General features: G+C 40.9%; 1 protein-coding gene across 2 annotated transcripts in view; it reads left to right on the top strand.

Annotated features, from left to right (window-relative positions):
• Positions 1-3,100: 3,100 nt before the first annotated feature.
• The window catches only part of INTS4 (integrator complex subunit 4), a 32,574-nt gene continuing 10,550 nt past the window's right edge, over positions 3,101-25,124 (top strand). The window contains exons 1-16 of one of the 2 annotated variants that reach the window (XM_002190754.7): positions 3,101-3,226; positions 3,944-4,138; positions 6,037-6,154; positions 6,850-6,956; positions 7,162-7,347; positions 8,578-8,628; positions 9,262-9,350; positions 9,609-9,729; positions 10,244-10,315; positions 11,332-11,506; positions 13,568-13,773; positions 16,076-16,218; positions 17,163-17,278; positions 19,152-19,285; positions 20,099-20,256; positions 23,536-23,629. In XM_002190754.7, coding sequence (XP_002190790.5) covers positions 3,173-3,226; positions 3,944-4,138; positions 6,037-6,154; positions 6,850-6,956; positions 7,162-7,347; positions 8,578-8,628; positions 9,262-9,350; positions 9,609-9,729; positions 10,244-10,315; positions 11,332-11,506; positions 13,568-13,773; positions 16,076-16,218; positions 17,163-17,278; positions 19,152-19,285; positions 20,099-20,256; positions 23,536-23,629 — 2,019 coding nt within the window. In that variant the 5' untranslated portion in view covers positions 3,101-3,172. The remainder of the gene's footprint in view (positions 3,227-3,943; positions 4,139-6,036; positions 6,155-6,849; positions 6,957-7,161; positions 7,348-8,577; positions 8,629-9,261; positions 9,351-9,608; positions 9,730-10,243; positions 10,316-11,331; positions 11,507-13,567; positions 13,774-16,075; positions 16,219-17,162; positions 17,279-19,151; positions 19,286-20,098; positions 20,257-23,535; positions 23,630-25,124) is intronic. The other variant, XM_030268558.4, reaches the window with a different exon arrangement.

Below are 25,124 nucleotides of genomic sequence, written 5' to 3'. Positions count from 1 at the left end.
AGGGGATAACTTCTTAGGGGATGTAAAAGGCTCCAGAAAAAGGACAAATTTTACTCTTCAGTGTTGCTTACTATTCATTCAGTTCAAAGAGATGGATCTGTGAATAGAGCCAACCTCACTCAACCTAAGGGAAATGAAAAATCCCAAATATGTCTCGTGGACATGTAGAGTTGCTCTCTCAGTGCAAAATGGGAACAGGCCATATATGTGGAAATCCTGACTGAAACAGTGATATTACCACATACTTGAATTAAATTTAGTTTCTAAATGGGAAGGCAAAAGCTATTTTTCTCTCTCCTTTCTACACTAGAATCTGGGTTAAAAGGAAGGATTAATTTCCTATGATTGCTTCTTATTCCTCCAGCAGACAGCCTACTCTCTACTCAATGTATTTATTACAATTATTTATTATTTGTTCTGAAGGAAAGACAGAGAACCTCATCTATGGTCCATGATCAACAAAAGGCAAAAACATCACTGATGTGAGGAGTTTATAATCTAAGGACGCACACTCCTCTTTCAGACCACACAATCTTAATCTCTTTCTTATGACACTCATTATTATTATGATGCTATTTCTAACTACATAAACTCCTGGAAGAATTCGGAAAACCTGCCACGATTTGGTGGGAAGGAAGTGGTACTGAAGCAACAACCTGCAAATTCTCTTTTACAGAACACAAGTTGCATTCTACAATGTGTTTTTTAAAATCTTCGAATTTGAAAGTTTATTTTTTTACTGGAGATTTTTTTAAATCACTCTGAGAATCATAATGGCTGATTTGATAAGGATCATATTTCTTTTACTTCTTGGAAGATGGATTTCTTCCAGTCAAGGACAATAACCATAGAATCATAGAATGATCCCTGGGATTTAAAAGAAATAAATTTTAAAATTTTTTTGAATTATGCAGAAGTGCTTTATTTACTGACATTTTCCCCTCAAGATTCCCAAATTCTAAAGACCTGAAGTTTTATCTTTAAGGAACAGATTTGAACCATTCTGAATTAAGCTGTGTTTCAGATGTGTTTATCCTAGCATGGACTTCTCCCCAGTGACAGCCATGAATCACTCCAGTGACTGCAGGGCAGTTCTGCTGTAGGGGTGAAGGGACTCTGAGATCTGACACATTCATTGCCTTGGTAAGAATGGATGCAGTCAGTGTCTGAGAGGAAAAAAATGTTTAGGAAATAGGCTCTTTTGATCATAACCAACTGGTTGGTGGTGCTCAGCCTGGAAGAAGAGAGATTGAGGAGGCCTCCCAGTAGGCAAAAGGCTGCTTTAAAGAGATCTGTTACACTTTGTACAAACTAAGAGTGGGGAAACTGGCTTAAGTCACAACAACAGAGATGAAAATTAGATATTAGGAGAAAAAAAATCTCAGTATAGAATAGTTAAAGCCTCACACCAACCAACCTCCTAAGTCTATAGGACTGCTGCCATGAGAAACCTGAATTGGTACATGCTCGAATCCTGCATTCAGTTTGGGGTCCCTCACTCTAAGAAGGACATTGAGGCCCTGCAGTATCCTGGAGAAGGGCAATGGAGCTGGTCTGGAGCACAAGTCCCATGAGGAGTGGCTGAGGGAGCTGGGGGTGTTCAGCCTGGAGAAAAGGAGGCTCGGGGGGACCTTATCACTCTCTAAAACTGCCTGAAAGGAGCTTGTAGCCAGGTGAGAGACAGGACAAGAGAAATGGCCTCAAGTTGTGCCAGGAAAATAATCAGGAAAAATGTATTCACTGAAAGGGTGGTCAGACATTGGAACAGGCTGCCCAAGAGTCCCCACCTCTGGAAGTGCTCAAAAAATGTGTGGCTGTGGCACTTGGGAACAGAGATTAGTGGTGGGCTTGCCAGTGCTGGGTTAATGGTTGAACTCCATGATCTTATAAAATTTTTCTGACTTTAGTGAGTCTACTATTCTGATGGAAATAAATTTTATAATTATTTTTAATTAATTTATTAATCATAAACAGTATATTATTTATTAGCATTGCATTAGTCTTAAGTCACTTTTAGCCAGCATGTAGGTAAGTTTCTTTACACAAACTGATATTGATAGAGTTGGATTGGGAAAATTGCTGAAACTTTAAGTTTTGCTAAACTAGCCCTGATATGCTTTGCTGAACAAAACCTGCGAGAGATGTATTTCTGAAAGTGGACACAAAAAATGCAGAATTTATAGAATACAAGGGAGCTTTGCAGAAACCAGAAGATAACAAAGATTCTTCAGGATGTGCTGCAACACTCCCTACCTGGAGTGTTGCAGCACATCCTACAAAAAGACTGAGAAATGGGGGCTGATTAACATGAGAAGGAAGAATAAATAACCAACAGAGGACAGAATACTAATTAATGAAGAGAATTATTTAATAAAACTGATGAACATTGTGAAAAATGCCAATCACTTGTTTTTTAAAATTTTAAAACTTTAATAATAACAAAATAGTTATAAAAATAATACAATTAGAGTAATAAAGTTTAGAGTTAGAACAATTACAAGACAATAAAAAGCAAAGAATTACGGATGTCCGGATGCTCTCGGACACTAAGTCACGAAAAGCATGTCTCATGAACAAAGGAATTACCCTTAAAACAATACACTTGTTGCATAATCATATATACTTCATGGTTATGCATACATTCTATTTAAAACAAGAAACTCTGTCTGTTGTATGTCAACTGTTTCATTTAATCCCCATGGCATCTTCGAGTCTGAGCAAGGCCTGAAGAAATTAGTTTCTTCTGATAAGAAGCCATAAATTCCTCTCCTTTGGAAGATTTAGGTGTTCCTCGAAGCGAGTATTTCATTCCTAAAAAAAACCCTCCCCCCACATAGTCTCAATTTTAACATTATGTTGGAACCTAAAACTGTATTTAACACACTACTTAAGAGAATTAATACAGCATAACTTTCTAACATTACACATACAATATTCATTGCAATATTTGCGAAAAGCCAATCATAAAATACGCATTTTTCACAAACATAATTTCTTTGTTCGCTAAAAAAGCACAAATAGCTGGGAAAGTCGGATTAAAATCGAACACTAGTGAAACGCGGGTGTAGTTTGAGGGGAAACCGCGGCCCGGAAAGCCCCGGGCGGACTGAGAGGCCGCGCCGCCCCTCCCGGGCGCCTCCGTGGTTCCTGTTCCGGGCTGCGCGGCCGCGCCATGGCGGCGCACCTGAAGAAGCGGGTGTATGAGGAGTTCACCAAGGTGGTCCAGGTAACACGTCCCCCCTGGGCCGGGATGGTGGCTCCGAGCTCTGCCATGCGGCGGGAGGTGCCGGCGGGTGAGGCGGCAAACCCGCCGGCCCAGCCCGGGAGCGCCGCCCGCTCGCCGGGCGTCGGGGCTGGGGCGGCCCCTGAGGGGTTGGAGAGGAGCGGGACGGGTCGGCCCCCAGTGGTTGTGGAGTCTCCCTCACTAGAGATACTCAGGAACAGTCCGGACATTGCAGTCCTGTGCAGTGTGCTCTGAGACGAGCCTGCTTGAAGAGGGAGCTTGGACGGGAGGACCGCTGCGGTCCCTTCCAGCCACACCCGATGTGTTGGTTCTTTGAACTGAGCAGGGCAGCGACTGCTGCGGGGAAGAGAAAGCATCGCTCAGCCCGCGACTGGGGAAAGAGCTACAGCGAGTTTCTGGGCTGCTCCAGGCCGGTGGGAGTGGGAGAAGTCGTGTTGGCCCTGGATTAGTTGTTTGGTGTTGGAAACAGCAGGATTTGACCCAGCCCAGGGTGGGGAGAGGCCGTGTTTTCGCGGGAACGGCGACCACCTGGGCAGGACAGTAACAACCACTGTGGTGTGAGGATGTATTTTTTCTCAGATGGATGAAGGAGAGTGACTGCCGTGGGACATGGCAGCTTCCTTAGGCCTCCCTGTGTTCAGTCTGGGAGGAGTGGGTCTGGATACACTGTGTTTCTGTGCTCTGTCCCTCTGCCCACAGCAGCAGCATGAGGACCTGTCCACTAAGAAGCTGCGGCTGACCAAGCCCAGCAAGTCGGCAGCGCTCCACGTGGACCTGTGCAAAGCCACCTCGCCTGCAGATGCCTTGCAGTACCTGCTCCAGTTTGCCAGGAAGCCTGTGGAAGTGGAGAGCGTGGAAGGGGTTGTCAGGATCCTGCTGGAGCATTATTACAAGGTGGTGAAGCTGGGAGTCAAACGTGCTTGCTCCTTCTGCTCCTCTTTGCTTGGTGTGGGATGTTGAACAGGGGCTCACAGGCTGCTGTGTTGCTGATTCAGTTGCCACCAGCCTGGGCTGAGAGTGAGCAGCTGTAGCCCTTGAACCAAGTGATTTCTGATTGTGATACTTGATGTCTGTGCTGATGGTTTCACCAGCCTGTGACAAGTTATTTCTGCACATGGCTTGTGTGGAAGTTAACTTGGCAAGGGACAAAAGACGTGTCAAGTTTTCCAGGGAGCCCAGCTGTCTAGAGCTGTTTCAGCTTTATACAACACTTTCCTGACTGATGTGTCCTTACTTTGTTCTTAATCTTCTCTGGCAGTGGAGAAACCTTTTAGTTATTGCTTATGTAGTAAAAAATAAGCACTTTTAAAATCATAGACTCATGGAATAGTTTGGGTTGGAGGGACATTAAAGATCATCCACTTCTGACCCCTCTGCTAGGGGACACCTTCTGTTAGACCAGGTTGCCCAAAGTTCCATCCAGCCTGACCTTGAGCACTTCCAAGTATGAGGCAGCTTCCCTGGGTAACCTTCTCTGGGCCAGTACCTCACTGCCCTCTCAGTGAAGAATTTCTTCCTAATATCAAATCTATAAAAAAAACTGTCCAAACTTCTCTAATTAGCAAGCAGTAGAACAAGGAGATGGCCTCAAGCTACTCCAATGAGGTTTAGCTTGGACATTTGGAAAACTTTCCACACTGAAAAGATTATCAAGCACTGGAACAGGCTGCCCAAAGCAGTGGTTGAATCACCATCCCTGAAGGTATTTCAAAGATGTGTAGATGTGGCACTTGGGGACACAGTTTAGTGGTAGACTTGTCAGTGCTGGGTTAAGGGTTGGACTTGATGACCTTAGAGGTCTTTTCCGACATAAATGATTCTCTGATTCTATGAAATACAGAGTTCCTGGTCAAATAACAGATTAATTGTACTTGAAGTTTGTTTTGTAGCTTGTATTAGAAGAGAGACTCATGAACCTGCAGACAGGATCACACTGGCAAGAGCACAGCCTGTTACAAAATCCAGCTTTTAAAAATACTGCTTTCAAAACTACCATAGCTGACCTTATTTTACTTACAGACAAAATTTTCAAAAGAACTTGTTTCTTAGTACTCCATAACACACTTTCCCTGGTCATCCAGAAACCTGACCCTGAAAGCTGTAACTGCAGTGGAAGTTATGTGATGATTTATTTGTTTGAAGTGTCATTGTTTTGTTTAAGATGGTCTGTAGCCTCATGGTCTTTCATCCCTATATATTTTGGTAGGACAGTCCTGATGACAGCATCCATTTTTCAAACACATAGCTTCAACCCTAAAATAAAAAACACATCTCAGTTCAGTTGAGAAAGGGACTGCTACCTTGGGTGTCACATTTGTCACTTGGAGGCTGTGTGTGGCACTGAAGTCTCTCTTAAATACTTGACAGATATAACAGTTGTAACTGTAAAATTTCTTGTTGAAAGATGGGGTATTTGTTACTGTAATTTTTCAGCAACACTGAATGTTGCACAAATGCTTGGTAAGATCCATGTATGACATCCAGATGACTTTTTGCCTTTCTACTCTGCATTGGATATCCTTGGCAATACAATGAGAGAGGGTCCAGTTATGACCCAAAGTCTTGGGTACATGAGTCTCTAGAAACCACAAAATAAATCTCGAAAATGCATGAACTTTTGAAATTAATTTTAAAGGAATATTAATTGATGACGGTTACTTATGTAATTATCACCTGTAACAGCATTTGCTGTTTCTTAAATGAGTAGATGTATATAGGTAATATATGCTGTTTTCTTTTTTTTCTTTAACCTTGCTGTATTGGGGCTTTTTTTGGGTGTTGTTTCCTTCCAGGAGAATGATGCCTCTGTAAGACTGAAGATTGCATCCTTGCTGGGGTTGTTGTCAAAGACTGCAGGATTTTCCCCAGACTGCATTGTGGATGATGCCATTAACACTCTTCAGAATGAGAGTAAGTCTCACTTTTGATGTGATGCTTGAGGTCAAGGTGGAATCATTCTGTCAAAGCATTTGGAACAGTGGCAAGGCCTTACATCTCAGATGTACGATTGGGAATTGCTGATTAGAGTATTTATTTTCTGGTTTTGTGGATGATGACAGATAACACCACGTTCTGAGGAGGAGAAGAATGTTCCCCTGACCTGTCTGCTCTATATCTTTGTTCTAAAGGAGTGCAAAATTTGCTTTTGCATCAATCTCAATCTGAAAGTTGTTGCTTCTGAGATTCTCTGTTCTACAGGACAGTTTTGCTTAAAATGGAAATGTGTTTGAAGAGCAGTTTTTTTATATGATGCTAGAGGCCAGCTCATCAAGCTGTATCAACAAGAATGTAGCCAGCAGGTCAAGGGAGGGTATTATACCCTTTTACTCAGCACTGGTTAGGCCACATCTGGAATACCTTATTCAGTTTTGGGTTCTCCAGTGCCAGATTAGTGCTGGTAAGGTTGGGTGAGTTCAGCAGTACCACTGAGGTGGTGGAGAACTGGAGTGTGTGACGTAGAAGGCATAGCTGAGGGAGCTGGGCTAGTTCAGGCCCTGAAATGGGAAGGTTTCAGCATGGCATTCCAATGTGGATAAGTCTCTGATCCTGTAGCTGGTAAGAGTTCAGCAAAGTAGTGCATAGCCTTTCACTCTTCTGTTTTGCAGAGTCTCACCAAGTCCTTGCTCAGCTGCTGGACACCCTGTTAGTGATTGGCACAAAACTCCCAGAGAATCCATCTGTCAGGATGAGGCTGGTGGAGGTAGCCTGCAAGGTAAGGAGGCCTCCCTGGGCCAGGGAACTTCTGTCACTGCCACAAGAAAAAAACAAAGATAGCCATTATTAAAATTATTCTAATTTTTCTCAACAAACTGTTACAATACTAACATTAATAACTGCCAGGAAATATAGCACAATGTTTCAAAAGGCTGAAAGAACCATAAGAATCCAGTTACATCTGCTCGTCTCTTGCTCCACAGCATCTGACAGATTCTTCTCATGGAGTAAGGAATAAGTGTCTTCAGCTAATTGGCTGTCTTGGCCCAGTGGAAAAAGGTGTTGCAAAAGAGGCTGAAAGCCAGGCAGCCAAAGATGTCCAGAAGATAATAGGAGATCATTTTAATGATCAGGACCCTCGAGTTAGGACTGCAGCTATAAAAGCTATGGTAAGTGTAGCTGGTACCATGGAAGAAATGGTTTGGGGTTGTATCAGGAAGCTGAGAGCTGCAAACTATTCCACAGAGGTTTGGTTTAGAGATTATTTTAATTAAATTAGTAAAAGCCTTTTCAGTCTATCAAAACTACCTGAAAAAATAAGATAGATCTTGAAATATTAAGAGTGGCATGAGATCTGAGAGGGCATTTGAGTGGTTCATACCTTCTGTTTCAGCTATAGCTGAAGCAGCTTTTCAACTTGTTCATTCTTTTGAGTGTGTGTAAGTTCTTTCTTTTAGTGACAAATTTATTTCTTGATTTAGTATTGGTTACAGGAGCTGCAGTAAACTACTAGTGCTCCACTAATAGGAGGCATCTGCTTATGATAGGAAACCTGTGTGATAAGTCCAGAAGGAAGTTTGTTTGTTTTAAAGCAAACATGTAGCCTCATGGTTGCATTCATTAGCATTCTCTAACTGTTCATAAGATATAATATATACTGGAGTTTTTTTGTATGGGGACCCTTCAAAAGCTTTTAGCTTTGCAGAAATGCAAGCAAAGACCATGCATTTTAAAATACTGCTTAATGTGAGTTGCCTGTAAGTGTGTGGGGATACAGAAGTTTCTCTATTACCCTGAGAGTTTATAATAATGTTCCATCTCATGTGATGGTCAACAAGGATCTTTGAATAAATGTTAGTAAACTCCAGAGAAGGAAGGAAGATGCATTTAAGAAGATCAGGTTGCACTTGAATCTCTCTGAAATCTCTCTGTCCTGGATGTTGTTAGGTCATCCTTCTAAAAAGAAACAATGTAGGACGCTTTGCTGTCCCTGTGGTTCAGTAAAAGCAAAATTGCCCATGAGTTTTCATGCCATGTAAATGCTACTATTGGATCCATGTTTCAGGAATGGTAGTAAAGTAATTAAATATCTATTCTAATTGTGGTTGAATATGGCTAACACTAAAAAATTATTTGAAGGTTGGGACAGTGAACAAGCATTGTATTTGTATAAATTGTTTTTCCCTAATTTAAGTATGAGTGACTATGAAGCAAAAAAATTACACTGAAGTCAAGAATATTATTTAAAATATTTATGGCCAAGGTAATGCAGTGTTGTAATTATGGCAACAATCAAGAAATGCAAGCAGCTGAAACAGAAAACCAGTGGTGAAAACCTAGTCTGTGTACGTGTACTTACACTTTCTTGCATTGTTTTTTGGGTTTTTTTTTCCTTGTAGCTACAGCTTCATGAAAGAGGATTAAAGTTACAGCAAGCTATTTATAGTCAGGTAAAACCTTATATTTGTTTTGTACTTGTTTGCACATCTTTCTCTTTGAGTTCTCTGGCAGTGTGTTTTGTGAGGAGGAGGGTACTGAGCAGAGGAGGAGTATTTTACACTTAGGTTGCAGATATTTCGTGTTGTTGTATGACACTGGAAATAAAAGGTTATTTTGCATCCACTGTGCTTAAATGCACTAAAGCATATGCTTTGTTGTATATTGTTTGTTGGGAAGATGATCATGGAAAGGGCAAGGCGTGATGAAGTCATTCCTGTCATCTGGCAGTCATAGTCTGGATGTCTTAAACCTTTGTTTATTGGAGAGCACCCATAAAGCTTGTATCTGTTATATCAGTGAAGCTATGCAGCTGCAGCCTGTATCAAATCAGTTCTACTGCAGACTCACGTTTCATCCTTCTTGCATAGTACAGGCAGTTCTGGAGTTTAAAACATGTGCCTGATTGACTTGATTAGATCTAGTCTGCCTGATCAAACTTGGAAATACTAGGGAGGAGCAGGGAAGACTGGGTTCATTTTGATTTTTAATCTGTCCTACCTGTCTTGTGTTAAGGATGCTGCTGACATTGTGGGATGTGAATGACAGCTCAGGTGGAGATGTTTCAGGTGTAAATGTTCTTTCAGGCCTGCAAGCTGTTGGCAGATGATTATGAGCAAGTGCGCAGTGCTGCAGTTCAGCTGATTTGGGTCCTCAGTCAGCTTTACCCTGAAAGGTACGTCCTGCATGCACTGTCGTCAAAATACTGGCCGAGTAATCATCCTAATCCTGAGAGTTTCGTGCTAGTAGGTCTGAGGAGGAACTGTTAGGAAACTGATGTGTACAAATGTCTGATGCCTGATGAGAATGCACTGATGCAGGGAAGTTTTGGTTCCTGGTATTTGTTAAACATTCATAGGAAATCAGCATAGTTGTTTCTTATTGATGCCATCCAGTATGGAATACAATCAACAAACTGATTTCTCTATGTCAGCATCGTCCCGATTCCTTCTTCTAATGAAGAAATTCGCTTGGTTGATGATGCCTTTGGAAAAATTTGCCATATGGTTAGTGATGGTTCCTGGGTTGTAAGAGTACAAGCTGCAAAGTTATTGGTGAGTTACATTCTTTGCTTCTCTGGCAGAGAATAGTTTTTCTTAAGTTACATGACTTTTCATATATATTTGAAAAAAAAAAGAATGGGAGGATGTTTAAAACCATATAGGCAAATTTCTCCCAAAATTCTGAGGTGAAGTAAACGAGGAAGGTTGAAGAAACCCAACAGTTTTTCAGCTCAGCTGTACAGTGATTCTTCCCTTGAGAGTAGATCGTTGAACATTAAAGAAAAAAACAAATCCATGTCATGATTTCCTGACCCTACTTCTCTACCACAGGACATGTGAACTGACTGAACTCAAGAAAAGCCACATTAACCTCAGTGGGAAAATAAGATGTTCTGATTCTTAAGTTCACTTTTTTAGATTATGATGTACAATACTGTCAGGCATTGCATAAAGCTGTTCGAATGAGGGGATAAGATTGGATGCATATTGGGATAAATCAGGAAATTATATGGTGCAGTTCAGAATAATCCTGTTTCATCCCTTTGATATATATATTTTTTTTTAGGGTTCTATGCAACAAGTTAGCTCCCATTTCTTGGAGCAGACCCTTGACAAGAAGCTCATGTCAGATCTGAGGGTATGTAAGTGTTTAGGTTTGTTTTCCTGTGTATAGATGCTAAAATCACACAAGAGGTATGTTAATATTGAGGATGCTTGTTCACCTTGTCCTTGCCTGAGGGTTGCGGAGAGTTAATTGATGATGACAGGTTTTGTTTTACATTAAAGTCAATGAAGCAAATGTTAGTTTTAGATTTCATTAACCAAGCATGTAAGAAACAGCTCTAGGCTATTCAATATTTGCAACAACTGAGAGGTAAATGTTTGTATTGTTCTGATAGTTTTTGGCTAAAAGCTTTGCTTATAGTGTATGGAAAGATTGCATCCTGGTTCTAGGAGCAAGCTCTTGGAAACATCCTGCAACATCTGATCAAAAGCCATCAACATTTCAAGAAACATGAGTAGCTAAAAGTCTACTCAGCCCTGTGAGCAAAATTTTTCAGTAACATTCCTTCCTTAAGTAACATGCTCAAGGTTATGTTAATTTTTTTCTGTCTACAAAAGAATGATGTAGAGCTGCTGTTTTTTGTGTGCCTTGGTAAAGGCTGTTAAAGAAAGTGCTGCACAGCTTTATTTAGAGCATGTGGGAAAAGGAGGCAGACTGGCAAGCACACTGAATGAATATCTCATTTTACACATTGCTGTACTCTGGATAGTATTGATAGCATTAAAGAATTTAATTGCAGTTTAACAAGTTGAACTGCAAAGTGATAGCATTTTTGCAGATCACTTATTGGCTTCTTAATTAGATGGGCCTTTGTTCTGACTGAGTTTGGCTGTTTTTACAATGGATGTCTAAGAATATGTTAATTAAAATGTGTTTGTTCTTATCCTTTCCCTGCATCAAAACTGCAAAGAGTTACTGGCGGTTAGGAATAGCCATAGAAGAGTAGGTACTGTTTGCTTTTCTTAGCACTTGCATGTGTGTCAATATCTAAGCCTCCAGCTATGTGTTATTTTCAGATCCAGTTTAATATTTTGTTCAATCATCTTTTGAAGTTTACATGGTTGTAACTGAAATGCTTGTTTGGACAGAGGAAGCGCACTGCACATGAACGAGCCAAAGAGCTCTACAGCTCTGGGGAATTTTCAAGTGGCAGAAAGTGGGGAGATGATGCTCCCAAAGAGGAAATCGATACTGGTGCTGTGAACTTGATTGAGTCAGGAGCTTGTGGGGCTTTTGTTCATGGCCTGGAAGATGAGATGTATGGTAAGTGTTAACTGGCCACGGAATAGCTAATGGGAGGAGATGTGTGTTGGCCGATGAGCATAATTGTGATCTCTGATATGGCAGTTGTTTCAAAGGTATTGCATTGTTACACTGAATTTTGGGTAGAAGTGTTCCGTTGGGTAGCAAAAGCAAATAGCTTCCTATAAATGGTAAAGTTTTAGTAATGTATGGTAATAAGTGGCTTGCTTCTGGTCTGCAGAAACACACTGGGATTATTTTTTGTTGTTGTTGACTTAAATTTAACAGCTGTATGTGGACATAAATTGGCAGTTAGTTGCTGCTGTTTGAAATTGGTGTTTTGTCAGCAAGAAGGAAATTCATAGAATCATTTAGGTTGGAAGATACCTCTAAGACCATCGATTCCAAATGTTAACTACCAAGTCCACTACTAAACCATGTCTCTAAGTGCCGCATCCAAATGATTTCTGAACACTTCCAAGGATGGCAATTCCTCCACTTCCCTGTGTAGTCTGTTTCAATGATTGACAACCTGAATGTTTTCCATCTGAGCCTCTCCTGGTACATTGTGAGGATGGTATTTGGAAAAACCATGAAAATTCCAAGCTCTGAATGACATTTTTGAATTTGCCTTTAATGTTGTGGGAAGGATGAGGTTAAGTTAAAACATACAAAACTACCGTAACAAAAATATTGTTCTAGATTGTGTTGTAAAAGTGGGTTTATTTCTCCATGAGTCCTGCAAATAAATGCACTTTTTCCCAGTAGTTAACTCTCCCTGAAGCTTGAAAGTGCACCTTGTTTTTTTCCTGACTAACAGTAAAAAATGTTTCACTGGTTCAGCCCCTTGGCTTGAAGAAATATGTTCTCCAATTTCTTGTGCCACAGGTCTTGTATGATGCTGTGAAGGAATGTGGATAAAATGAACAAATGTGAAATATACATAGATCTCTCTCTCCACTGCAGCATTTTTAAGTACTGCTGAGCTCTCCCTGACTGGCAGTGCTGCTTCATGTCTTGAATTCCATGTTGTAAGTTAAATCTGAATTAGTGTGTCAGCTTATGAGAGCAATATCGGCAAAATGTTTCTCTTCTCTTAATATCTGGGTCTTAATGACCATGAAGACGCTGAGCTGTGACAAAAGCATCATTACTGAGCAAGCAGGGCTCTTGCTGTCTGTGCATTTTTGACTAGAATCCTGAGGAGTCAGAACTGTTCTTTAAGAACAGCAGGCCTAAAAGCTCCACACCAGTTCAAGTAAATGTTTTCAAGATGAGCTAATTTGAGTGAAAACTAAAAGTATGTTTAAAACAACAATGTTTGCAGGACATCAATTAATTACCATTTTTCTGTTCACAGCACATGAATTGTTAGGGAAGCTAATGCAGGTGATTATAGGAAAGGGAATCTCATCTCTTCCTAACCTTGTTATTTGGGTATTCTTCAAATTCCTGCAATGTTTTACAGCATAAGTACACTCAGGATGCTTTCTGATGCTTTTTTTACTTTAATTCAAATAGTTTTAATATTCTGGTGGTACCTTTTTCCTTTGTTTTGAGGAATCTGAAGTCAGAAAGCAAAAGACTTTCATTCTGTTAACTGCCAAAACATTGATTCTCGGGGGCTTTTCAGCAATTCATAAAGGGCTGCATATCAAGCTAAAAATGCAGTGAAAGCTCCAAGCAATTAAAATGTCAGGAAGAATAAAACAATCACAGTTTAATTAACTAAATTAGTTTGCTTAAGATGCCAGTGTTAATGCTGTGCTTGCAAAACACACTATAAAATATGCAGTATTTATTGATGGATTGGAGACCTGTTTTTCACCTGCAGGTCCCTTTTGCAGATGCTTATGGCAGCAGCAGGGGCTGTATCAGAAGTGAGACTTGATTTGAAGATTTGCCTGTGAGGAGGTCCCCAGTGGGTCCCTGCTTAGGCTCTTTGCCCTCAGTGTTTCCTTAGCATCTCCTGTCCTTAGCCCAGCCCTTGAAGAGTACAAGACCTGACTGTTGCGTGAATGTCCTTTTAAACCAGACAGTTTAAATTAACTTACAGTGAATTCCCTGCTCCTCTTTTACCAGAGGTTCGAATTGCTGCGGTTGAAGCCCTGTGTATGTTGGCTCAGTCCTCGCCTTCTTTTGCGGAGAAATGCCTGGATTTTTTGGTTGACATGTTTAATGATGAAATTGAGGAGGTCAGGTTGCAGTCAATACACACAATGAGAAAAATTTCCAACAACATCACGCTGCGGGAAGACCAGCTGGATACTGTGTTAGCTGTCTTGGAGGTAAGAAATTCTTGAGGAGGGCAAGAATTGGTTTTCTGTTTGCTTTGAGGTGCTTAATTATGTACTGCTAATCAGTCCCTTCCTCTGAGAGCAAACCCACCCTTTTTTGGAGTTTTTTGACTCTTTGAACTCTGCCAAAGGTTCCTAAAATCTGGTAGCCTGTAAGCACTGGGACAGAGAATACTTCTGAAATAGACAAATTTTAGATATAAACTTTTCCTTTGATTACTGTGCTGTTGCCTCCATGTGTTTCCTTCTGTCTTGTGTTGAGGTCCAGCACTCCATGCACTTCATGTTGCATGCAGCTTCATTTTCTTTCTGCTTCCTTGACTCAGCTGCTTTGGCCACATCTTTGCTCACCAAGCAGAGCTGGCCATGGGCCTGAGATCTTTTTTCTGTTGTGGGTGTTTGTCAGTGTGCTCTGCCGTATAATTTTGAGTTTTCCCAACCAGCATCCTCCCAGTCAGTGTTCAGCAAGGATTCAGGGAATAGCATGAGTCAGCTGCTCTTCCTGGTTGATGAGGTTGATCCAGGAAGAGATTTTGGCTGTATGAATGGTACTGTGTCAAACTGTCCTCTCAGAACTGATTTATTTGCTGAGCTATAGCCCCTGAGGCTTTTTTTTTAATCTACTGCTCGTGGTAGGCAAGTTCCTGCTTCTTCTGGGAAGTGCCTTGGGAGGTGCTGCAAATCCACTGTTTCAGTCTCTTCACCTTTTATTTCCTTGACCCAGGGCAGCAATTGCTACTTTCAGTTGTGCCTCAGGAAGCAGCAAACTAATTAAACCTATTTTATCAGTCTGCAACTAATACTGTGGAATATGATCTGACTTTGCAAATATGCAATGAACTTTAGGTGCCTCACATTTTTGTCGTTATTTACATTTGTTTAAACTGGGGACCTGTGCATTGAGGTATGAAAATGTCCTGGTTAGGCTGGGCTCTTCTGTGCTGACTTACCGTGTATGATAAATCCTACATGTATTGTGGTTTATATTGTCATAATTATCATCAGGCATTGACATAGCTTAAGTGTAGAATTATTAACATTTTAATGGATTTATCTGATTCTGAAAGATGCTTGGTGCTTTTCTGTAAAATCCATCTTCCAGTTCAAAAATAAAGGATGTGGAAAAATACCATTAACTTTGGTGCCTAAACTGGTTCCAGCAGCATAAATATGGAACACCGGGGTGCTGAGAGTAACTTCGGTTTTCACCCCACTGCTTTCACTTTATCAGAATAATTGTACCAGGTATGCCTTGCTTTTCTCACCAGACTTTGGAATTTGCTTTCCCTGTTGTCCTTTATCTCAGTTTCTACGGAGTTGTGCTCATCTCTGTCCTTTCGTGGTTTTCTGCCTTGCTTGTCTCTGTACCACATTTCTGGTGTTTTTTATTAGTGCTCTGGAGTATTTTATGTCTGTGGTCATTCCAGTCCTTAGAGTTTGCCTTCTCTGTGGTCATAGTCTTGTCTTTGACCCACAAAAGCCATCTTGGTCATAGTCTGTCTTTGACCAACAAAAGCCATTTGTTGATGGTTCAGGTGTGTTGGCCGTCATTTAAAAGCCTTTACAAGAGGATTACTCTTTCTTCTTTTGTGTAAGACAGTGATGAATGAGCTGTTGATACTTAGCAAATTATAATTTAGAAAAGGTAAAATCCACCATTGAAAAGCATCCCCTTCTTGTATCCTATCAAATTTTCACGATGTGTCCAGCAGCGCCAGGCAAATGCTGATAGCAAGGAATATGGTGATACATGGATATGGAATGTCAAGGTGGTTTTGGCAGAAGGAATGTAATTATTCTGGTCTGTCCAGCCATTGACATGTCCTCAGTGCTTACTCAGACCCTCTGGAGGCTGGTGACTGGGCTGAAAACCTGTGGAGTTGAGCTCCCTGGGTTGAAAACGATAAAAGGCTGCTGTGAAAATGCTAAAACAATCTTTGGTGATTGTTTTACTGAGTTGCCCAACACCTTCCTTTTCTCGTAAGAGAAATGGAAAGATACAACATCACCCAAACCAAGTAATGATTTTTGCTCTGCTTGAGCGCGTCAGCAGTGAAGCAGTTCCCATTCATTCCATAAAGGAAGCACACAGGAGAATGAGACAAGGAGTCTCTGCAGCACTTGCCTGGTCTGTCATTTCATCTGTGCTTAACTCTGGTTACTAGAAACAGGCACTGCTGTTCACAGACCTCTTTTATTGACTCAGCCAAGGAGCAGAGGCTGCCACCTTTAAAGTAAATGTGCATGCAGCTGTGTTTCACTCAGTGATGTCTGGGTTGGGTTTTTATTTCAGGATTCTTCAAGGGACATTCGGGAAGCACTTCATGAACTGTTGTGTTGTACCAATGTTTCAACTAAAGAAGGCATCCATCTTGCACTGGTGGAGCTGCTGAAAAACCTGACCAAGTATCCCACAGACAGAGAATCCATATGGAAGTGAGTGTGTTCAGTTTCCTTGTGTGTCTACTTACTTTTCCCTTTTTAGTAAGTGAGATGCTAGGAAGTACTGAGCTTGCTAAGATGGTAATAGGTATTGCAGGTGTACAATCCTGTTACTTTGTAAATATGTACTTATTCATGACTAGTGTGGAAGCTCTGTATTGTTCTTGTTTGCCAATACTTGCACTGAGAATCCAGATCTGATGACCACTCCTGGACGTGTCCCCCTATTCTAGGCACTCAGTGCTTTCATAGGAAGAATTAATTCCATTTGAAACCTCATCTCTTCTATGCAAGTGTTTTTGCTCACTTGGTATTGAGTTAAATAGTAATATACCAGCAGTTGACTGCATCAGTTGTGATAAGTGGATTGGCCATGTGGCATTGTGCTGTCAGAGGAATTTTTCTGTCTAAGTAAAAAGAAGGAGCTTCTGCGTTAGATTTTTTGGTTGTTTAATGGAAGCAATAAAGGGAATGGTGCTCCACACACATGGTTTGAGATGGAATTCTTAGATATATTACTGGAGACACTTAGGTTAGCCTGCTTTGACTTCCAGTGTACTTTTACATTGTTTTTGGAGTTTGAGGGTTTTGAGGTTTTACCTCCTATCTTCCTTATTTCTGAAGGAAAAAAAAATGCATTCATTCACTAGTCTTTAGTATAAAAGTTCCTGGTTTGTATTAACTCCAAGTGTTAACTATTTTGTGGACACTTTAAATAAAAAAATTGAAATTATTACTGCTTGTCCTTCCAGTTTTCTCATATCATATAACATATTAATGCAAATGGTCAGTTTCAAAGAAACAGTGAGCTTGGACAGCAGGATTTTCTTGCTGACTGTCTAAAAATGTTGCTGCAATATAAAGTAGTAATGCTTTAAAATATTGTATTTTGAAAAGTGCCTGTTTACTAACATATATTTCAATCTGTGTATTTGCAGATGTTTGAAGTTTCTGGGAAGTAGGCATCCCACATTGGTGCTTCCATTAGTCCCAGAGCTGCTGAGCACACATCCTTTCTTTGACACTCCAGAACCAGACATGGATGACCCAGCCTGTATCTTTATTCATGAAGCCAGTCAATAATTTTGACTGCAGTAAATTTTATTCATGGTTTCCTGACTCTCACATTTCTTCAACCATTTCTCACTGTAGCAGACAAACAATCCTGTGCTCGTTTCTGAATCCCTTTGCACTTAGTTTGTTACTCAGCAAAGGATGGAAAAACTGTTAGCTGGAACCATATTCATAAATATCAGTGGACTATAATTGATCTTCTTTTTGTGCTGTGATGAGTAATCAAGCAATTTGTCAAGGTTTAGCCTTTGCAGATGAGCCCTTTGATGTCAAAACATTTGTCTAGTTTGCATTAATTTTGAAGATGCTTTAGCTTTTAAATAAAAAGAGTGTTTTTTCATATCTGTTTTCTTTTTAGGTAAAACTTCTGCTATGCTCACTGGTGTACAGTTTATAAAACAGCACCATCTCTAAGTACAGCAGTGCCTGAATCCCCATAATGCTTTGATTTTTTCATCTTTCTGAAATAATTCAACATCAGAAATCCTTATATTATTGTTAGCTCTTCCAGTGCTTCAGAATACAAATGATTATTGATACGCCATTCTCCTCAACAATAGGAGATGCCTGGAAATGCATTTTTCCATTGTTATTCCTTGCTTCCCTTCTGTGTGATGGTAGAACAGAATGTTATTTCTGATGCATGCTGAGACACATTGGAGGGGAACCTTCCTCTAGAAGTGGTTCCTTATTTTTCTCACCAGTCACAGGCCATCGACCAGAAATTCTATACAGATTAAATTAATACCTTGTGAGAATTGAAATGGGCTAGAATCAGGTGGAGAGAAATGAATCTGTAATTACATGGTTTAGTAATAATTTGAGTAAAGTTGTCCTGTGAATTGAGAATTAAAGGAACTTAAAAAATTAAAGAATTGCAGGGGGAAGAATGCTGTTATTTAACTCAGTGCACCTTCCTGCCAGGAACCAAAGAATATTATGTTAGAGAATGTTTTGGAGGTAACTTGCCACCAAATTTTACAGAGGCATATTATGTGAAGATGGGCCTGTGAGGCAGAAGTTGGGGTAAACCTGAATAGCATGTTTCCAGTGTAAACTGATATTTAAAAACATGGTTTTATTTGCTTCAAAGCACTTAGGAAATTTGAATCAGAGCTTATGCTTGGGATCAGCCCTGTTGCAGGTGTCAGCCTTTGGGCTAACTTCAAAAGCCTTTGGCCGCTCTCTATTTCTGCAGGTCTCTGACTATGAAAACGTGTTTTCTATTTCAGAACTGTCTTTCCATGTTTGATTCTTTGGGTTGCTTAAAGTCTGTGCAGAGTGATGTTTTTCAGGGCATCTTAGGTAATGCAGCAATTTTCAAAGACTTGTCAGTAAATGTATAATTTTGGATGCTGTTAGGGCACCAAAATGCTCTTAGGGCACCAAAACACTTGAGCAACCTGGTCTAGTGAGAGGTGAGCCTGCCCATGGCAGGGTGAGGTTGGAACTTTAAGAGTCTTTAAGGTCCCTTCCAACCAAACCACTCTGTGATTCTGTGGTGCAAACTGGTGAGCACAGTAAGCTGTGAGGAAGAGTGAAACTCCACCTAATGCGCATGTTCTGTATTTGGGATCCCTGGCTCCTTTCCTTTGTGTTCCCTCTGAGCCATCCCATGTTGGCAGTAACATCTTCTTTCCAGTATGGCTCACCCTGTAATGTTTGCACTTTGTACTTGGTTTTCATCTGCTCAGACAGCTGTTTCTTTGGGTTTGGCTCAGTATTTTCCAACTATAGTGAACTTCCTAGACAAATCCTGGGCCAAAGAAAGTGTTGATGACTTGTTTTAACTTCCCATCCCAAGGAGCTCTTCTTGCCTTTTTTCATTTTTCTTAACAATCCATTTGCAATAGACATTGCTGTTCTGGTACTGATTTTTAACGCTGCTAAAAGTTGCCCAACAATGCCTGCCCTGTTCTCTGACCATACATTCAGACATTACGCTTATCTTCGGGACAGTCTCTCTCACCTGGTGCCTCCATTAAGAGTAAGTAGAACTGCTTTGGTTTGGACTTTGACACCTGTTAGAAATATTGCCGGTCTCTTCCATGTCTGTCTGTGTGTAGCACTTAGATTCTGAAAGGCTTTTCTCCATTGCACCATGGGAATTAATATTGAAATATGTGTTAAGGCAGGAGAGACAAACCTCAAATTGTTACAGTATGGAATTTGTAATATTTTGGGGAAAATAGTAACATCATTGCTCTCAAGTGAGAATACTACATGGTTTTCTGGTTAGGTAAGAATACTGGGAGGGCAGTATTCCTGGGAGTTTTCTATAGCTTCTGATATCCACATACATATACAGTGTGTGTGGGGAAAGGCCTTTATAGATCTTCCAACATTTCACTTGTGTCCTACCTGGACAGTTTATTCATGGGTGAGATGTGTTCCATTCTGCTTTGCAACATGCTTTTCCTGCATGGAAGCATGGGTAGGATTTAAGTTGGCTGTAAGTCTTATCACAGCTTATAAAATGAGTGGTGATTTGTGTGGTCTCAGACTTCCCTTGTCTTCACAGTGTCAAATGTAAGATGAGGAAGATGTTTCCCTCAAAGGGATGTTGAAGTTTAACCTGAGGATCTCTAGGGCAAGTGGATTGTAAAGTGGAGAGGATTGACTAACAAAGATGCAGATTTTAAAGCCTTGGTATAAATTCTGTATTTGAGAAATGAATTGGCGCTCTCAGTTTCTTGTTAAATAGATGTCAGCATTTTGCAGTGTTATTCCTTGTGTTAGACTTTTATTTTTTTGGTTTTTTTGTTTGTTTGTTTGTTTGTATGTGTTCCTTCTCACTTAGTTGCCAGGTAGAAAGCTGGTGTCCTCTGCTGTCTCTCCCAGTATTACCCCACATGAAGATCCTTCCCAGCAGTTCCTGCATCAGAGCCTGGAGAGGGTTTACAACTTTCAGCACCTCGACCCACGGGGCATACAGGAGCTGCTGGAATTTACCATCCGGTAAGGCCTCAAGCTGCCCTGTTAATGGATGGATGTGTTAGGGTGCTCAGTTACTCTGATGCAGGTGCTTTGCTTCTGAATGTGAGTGTTGTAATCCTCTGTCCAGAGCTTAACTTGAGCCTTCCTTTAGAGACTGTTGTGATAAAAAAGTGTTTGTGACCTGTTTTCAAATCAAATGCATGGTCTCAGGTCTGGCACAGCCCCCCAGAATAACCAGTGTGCATTTTGGGCAGGGGACATCTTTTCAGCACATGGTAAGCCTTAGGTAAGGATGTTCTTTTTGGACTGTTCACTCATGCTAAAATACACTCTCAGTTTTTGTGGTTAATGGGTGACAGCCTTGTTTCTGTCCCAGTAATTTTGATCATATTATTTGTAATGTACATGCACAAGAGCTTCTTGTTTTGTTTTGGGTTTTTTTTGTTTTTTGTTTTTTTTTTTGGCGGGGGGGGAAGGTATTGTCCCCTTTGCTCTTGAATTTTCTGGATCCTATGGCCCTTCATTCAGCAGGAAAGGACCTGCTTCTGGTCTTTTGGGTTCTTATTACCAATTCCACTTACAAAGGACTTGGGCATTCCTCATCAGTTTTCAAATCAAAGAGCTTTTCCAGGAATAGAAAACATTCTTGCATGCTGCTGTCTGCTGCTGTATAGATAAGGGTGTGTGGTGTTGCTTCTCAGTGTGGGTTTTACTCTGCCTCTTCCATTTCATCTCTAGACTAATTTACACAAACAAAACACTTGAAAAAGGTCCTTTCAATGTGATTCCTCTGCTTGGAAAGAGCAAAAGAGCCTTATTTTAAGAGTTAGGAAAACAATCCAAAATGCTTTGTTTGGAATATGGAGTTTAAAAAAAGCTTAATTATTTTTATTCCTTCAAAATAGCTGCCTTCTGCTGTGTGTATGTTGCTGTGAATCACTGTCACACCCATCTGCAGCAGAGAGTAAACAGTGTGCTCTCACTGAAAACCCAGCTGTGGGAACTGTGAGGTTTGTCCTCAGCTGTTTTGCAGCTGCTGTGTGCCAGCCTAAAATATAGGCATTTAATGCACTAAACACTTGAAACAGGTATCTCTAGGCCAAGCATCCAGAACCTCTCAGGCATGAGGGTCTGGGAAGCTACCAGGCCATGACTGTTTTCAGTTTTTGGGTTGATGGAAATGATTGGCTTTTTTTTTTTCCTGATGGGATTGCCTCCCCCCCACCAGGAAATTGTACTAAACTAACTTCTCTTTTCCATCCTTAAGACAAAGGGAGGATTTGGACAAAGCCAAAAAAAGTGTTAAAGGTTATTTTGCGGAGGGCAGGTTATCCCTGCACCAGCAGTTTGGTTGCTGAGAGCAGAAGGATAGAAGCAGCTCACATCAGTGAATGTTGTCATGGAACATAACTCTCTCCTCCTTTATCATTGTCATCCACTGAAATAACAGGCCTTGTGGAGTTTGTGTCTTCTTGGGACTCAGAGTTTTGGCTGCAGAGCCTAGGGGGAGCATCAGTCTGCAGTGTGGTTAGAAATGTAAGACTGGCTGTTTAGCAAATCTCTCTGTGGTTTAGTTTCTCCATCTATCCAATAATAATTTTTCTTACAGAGATGTTGAAATCTGTTTAAGATTTGTAAGGAAATAGTAGTGGAATTTGGAACTATATAAGACTGGGGAATTGAGTATCTGCCTAGTTGTTAGCTGAGAGATGACATCCTGTTCCCCATTAGTGTGTTGTGATGGATTGTGACATGGGAATTAGGCACCCCAGAGTCTCCTCTTCACTCTGCTCTCTGGAAAGAGATGAAATGGAATCTCTGTGTAAGACTGAGGCTGGCTCAGCTGTCTGTGCATTGCTGTTGAAGGAAAGCACAACCCCTCACTATGAGAGACATTGAGGGGCTGGAGTGTGTCCAGGGAAGGACAACAGAGCTGGGAAGGGCTGGAGCACAGGTCTGGTGAGGAGCAGCTGAGGGAGCTGGGGCTGTTTATCCTGGAGAAAAGGAGGCTCAGGGGGATCTTATCACTCTCTACAACTATGTGAAAGGAGGCTGTAGCCAGGTGGGACTGGTCTCATCTGAATAACAAGAGGATAGGTGGAAGCAGCCTCAAGTTGTGCCAGGAGAGGTTTAAATTGGATTGTAGGAAAATATCTTCATGGAAAGGGCTGTCAAGCACTGGAAAAGGCTGCCCAAGGCAATGCTGTATTCACCATTCCAGGAGGGATTTGAAAGACTTGTAGATGTGGCACTTGTGGTGGGTTTGGCAGTGCTTGCTTAATGGTGGGACTGGATTATCTTAGAGGTCTTTTCCAACATAAACAATTCTATGATTCTCTGCTTAGGAAAGATTTTCTTTGACTGCATATTATACAGATAACCTCATGGATTTTTGTTAATGTCTCGGGGCTCAGCACGTCTCTGGTTTGGCAGAGCCAAAGATTCAGAATTGCATCCTAAATACAAAGATAAATATAAAATAAACAAAAGAAAATTATCAGCTGAAAAATAAAATTAATAAATTAAGTAGGAAATGTGGAAGTAAAGTGACAATTTTAATAGACTTTGGATCAAAGCAAAGCATAGAGAAGAAAAGGCGCATGTTGAAACCACATCATCCAACATATTTTCAGTTCTGTAAGAAAAATTAATTTTGTTTTTTTAATGCACACTTTAAGAAGTCTTGGCTAGCAGTAGAGAACTAAAGCCTTTTGGGTTCCATTAACTGACAATTTTTTTCTATCATGTTAAAAGCTGCTTATATTGCTGTATGATTTACAAGGCATACCAGGCAACACACACCATCTAGTTGGGCAAATATCAGTACATCAGATTCTAGCTTGGCTTAAAAGGGCAGCTCTGTTTCAGATACACTTGATTGCATGAGCCTAACACATTCCCAACAACCTTTCTTAGCTAACATTAATAGTTTGATTTCCCAGCAGTGTAACAAAAATAGGTCGTTAGCTGATGTAGAAGGCTGGAGTGTTTTAAGTTAAATCTGGAGTTGCCACTCTCTGTGGTTCCCTGGGGCTGCAGAGTAATGTGGGTTGACAGACTTAATGCTTGCACTGCTGTGCTGGTGTCAGCTTCCCAGAAGAAGGGACATGCTGGGTCCCAAGGTGCAAACTGGTTTGTAGTGTGTGTTTTGCTGCTGTTTCTGGTGCTTGCTCTAATAAAAGCAGGCAGCAGAAATAGCTGGCTTTATTGTCACTGCCTTCTGAGTGTGTTTGGATTAAACTGTTCTCTGTCTCAACATTATTTTCTCTGTTTTTTTGGTTTTTTTTTCACATGCTTCAGTGATCTTCAGAGGCTTGGAGAGCTGCAGTCAGAACTGGCAGGGATGGCAGATTTCACTGCAACTTACCTTCAGTGTCAGCTGCTCCTCATCAAGGTTTGACTTCATCTGGGTTTTCTTGAGCTGTTATTCAAAAATGCCCCCAGTCCATCACAGTGGCATGCTTTCATGTTTTGATATTCATGCTGAAAAGTGATGTGTGATGAAAGAGCAGGTTCTTTGGATTTCTGATAATCCTGCTTCCCTCCTGTGGCAAATAATTTATGCAGTAACGTTGCCAATGCAGACCTCTGCTGCTGTACCTAGGGCTTATGTTTGTTCATGAGCATTTTGTCAGTGCAGAGTTTATTATCTGACAGAAATCACACTGAGGGCCACTGTGTTAGGAGAGCAACTTTTCCCTGCTGGTGGCTACTGGAATGTTTTTTGTTAGACTGCTGCCATTTTAATAGACGGTGATTTGGAGAGACAGGTTTATTGGCACCAGTGCTAGAGGAGTTCTTAAGCCTTCATATCAGTCATGCTTTCTTTTATAGTGCTTAAATGATCTATCTATTTAGTGTTAGCAGGTCAAGTGGCTACTTAGACACCATTGCAGCAGTCCTTTGCAAAAGTCCCTTTTCAAAGTCAGCTTCTTGCTGTAAACAACAACTAATTTTTTACTGCATAGAAAATCTTGAGTTGGAAGGGACCCTCTAGTTCCATCACCCCTGCTGTGGTCAGGGATTCCACTGGATCAGATTGCTCAGGACTGTAAGCTGGCAGTAGTATTTAAGTTAGTCTCTTGGCATTCTTTGGTGTTTGAGTGTAACTTATACACATATAAAGCAAGAACTAAAGCAAGCAGCAAACAGGTTTCCAGAAGGGACTCAATGAAAGCTTTGTTGTATAAAACCAAGGATGGATTTCAGTTGCTTTGCTAATGCATAGTTGCCAGTTGGCATATCTCATGGCAGGCCTCAAATCCTTGGAATATTATTTATCACCCAAAAGTATTTCAGATGAGCAGTGGTATGGTTCAGTACAATCCAGCTAAATGCAAAGGCGAATGTGCTGTGCAGGCAGAGGACTAGCCTTTGGAGATAGCTTTGTTGCCCTTCTCCAGGCTTTGACTGGAATGAACCAGATGGTTTTTGTGTCTGGCAGGGGTGTGCTCTGTTTGGAAGAAGGGCAAAACTGCATCAGCCATTTTTGGCTTGAGCTGTAGAACAGTCGATAGATCAGTGATGCAGAGGAGTCACTAGTGTGCATGGAATGGAAAGTAACTGATAATATCGGGAATCACAGAATATCTTGGCTTGGAAGGGATTTTGAGAATCATGTGATTCCAAACCCTTCTTACAGGCAGGGACACCCTCCACTCATACAATACAATTAGAAATTCTGAGAACCTGAATGTCCATGTAGTCCTTTTCAGTAGATTTCTTTCCAGTTGCTTCTTTTCCCAACAGTAAAAAAGCTGCTGGGGGAAAATTTTTTTTCATTTCCCAGCCTCTCAAGGCTCAAAGGTTTCATACCTTTAAAGGCTCTACATACCCTGTGATTTTAGGGGTAGTTAACTGGGATTCATGTGCCTGCCTGGAGGAAGGAT

This window comes from Taeniopygia guttata, chromosome 1, assembly GCF_048771995.1.
Source record: "Taeniopygia guttata chromosome 1, bTaeGut7.mat, whole genome shotgun sequence".
Classification (NCBI taxonomy): Eukaryota; Metazoa; Chordata; class Aves; order Passeriformes; family Estrildidae; genus Taeniopygia; species Taeniopygia guttata.
The sequence above is the reverse complement of the archived record's forward strand: the minus strand, read 5'-3'. Positions and strand labels throughout refer to the sequence as shown.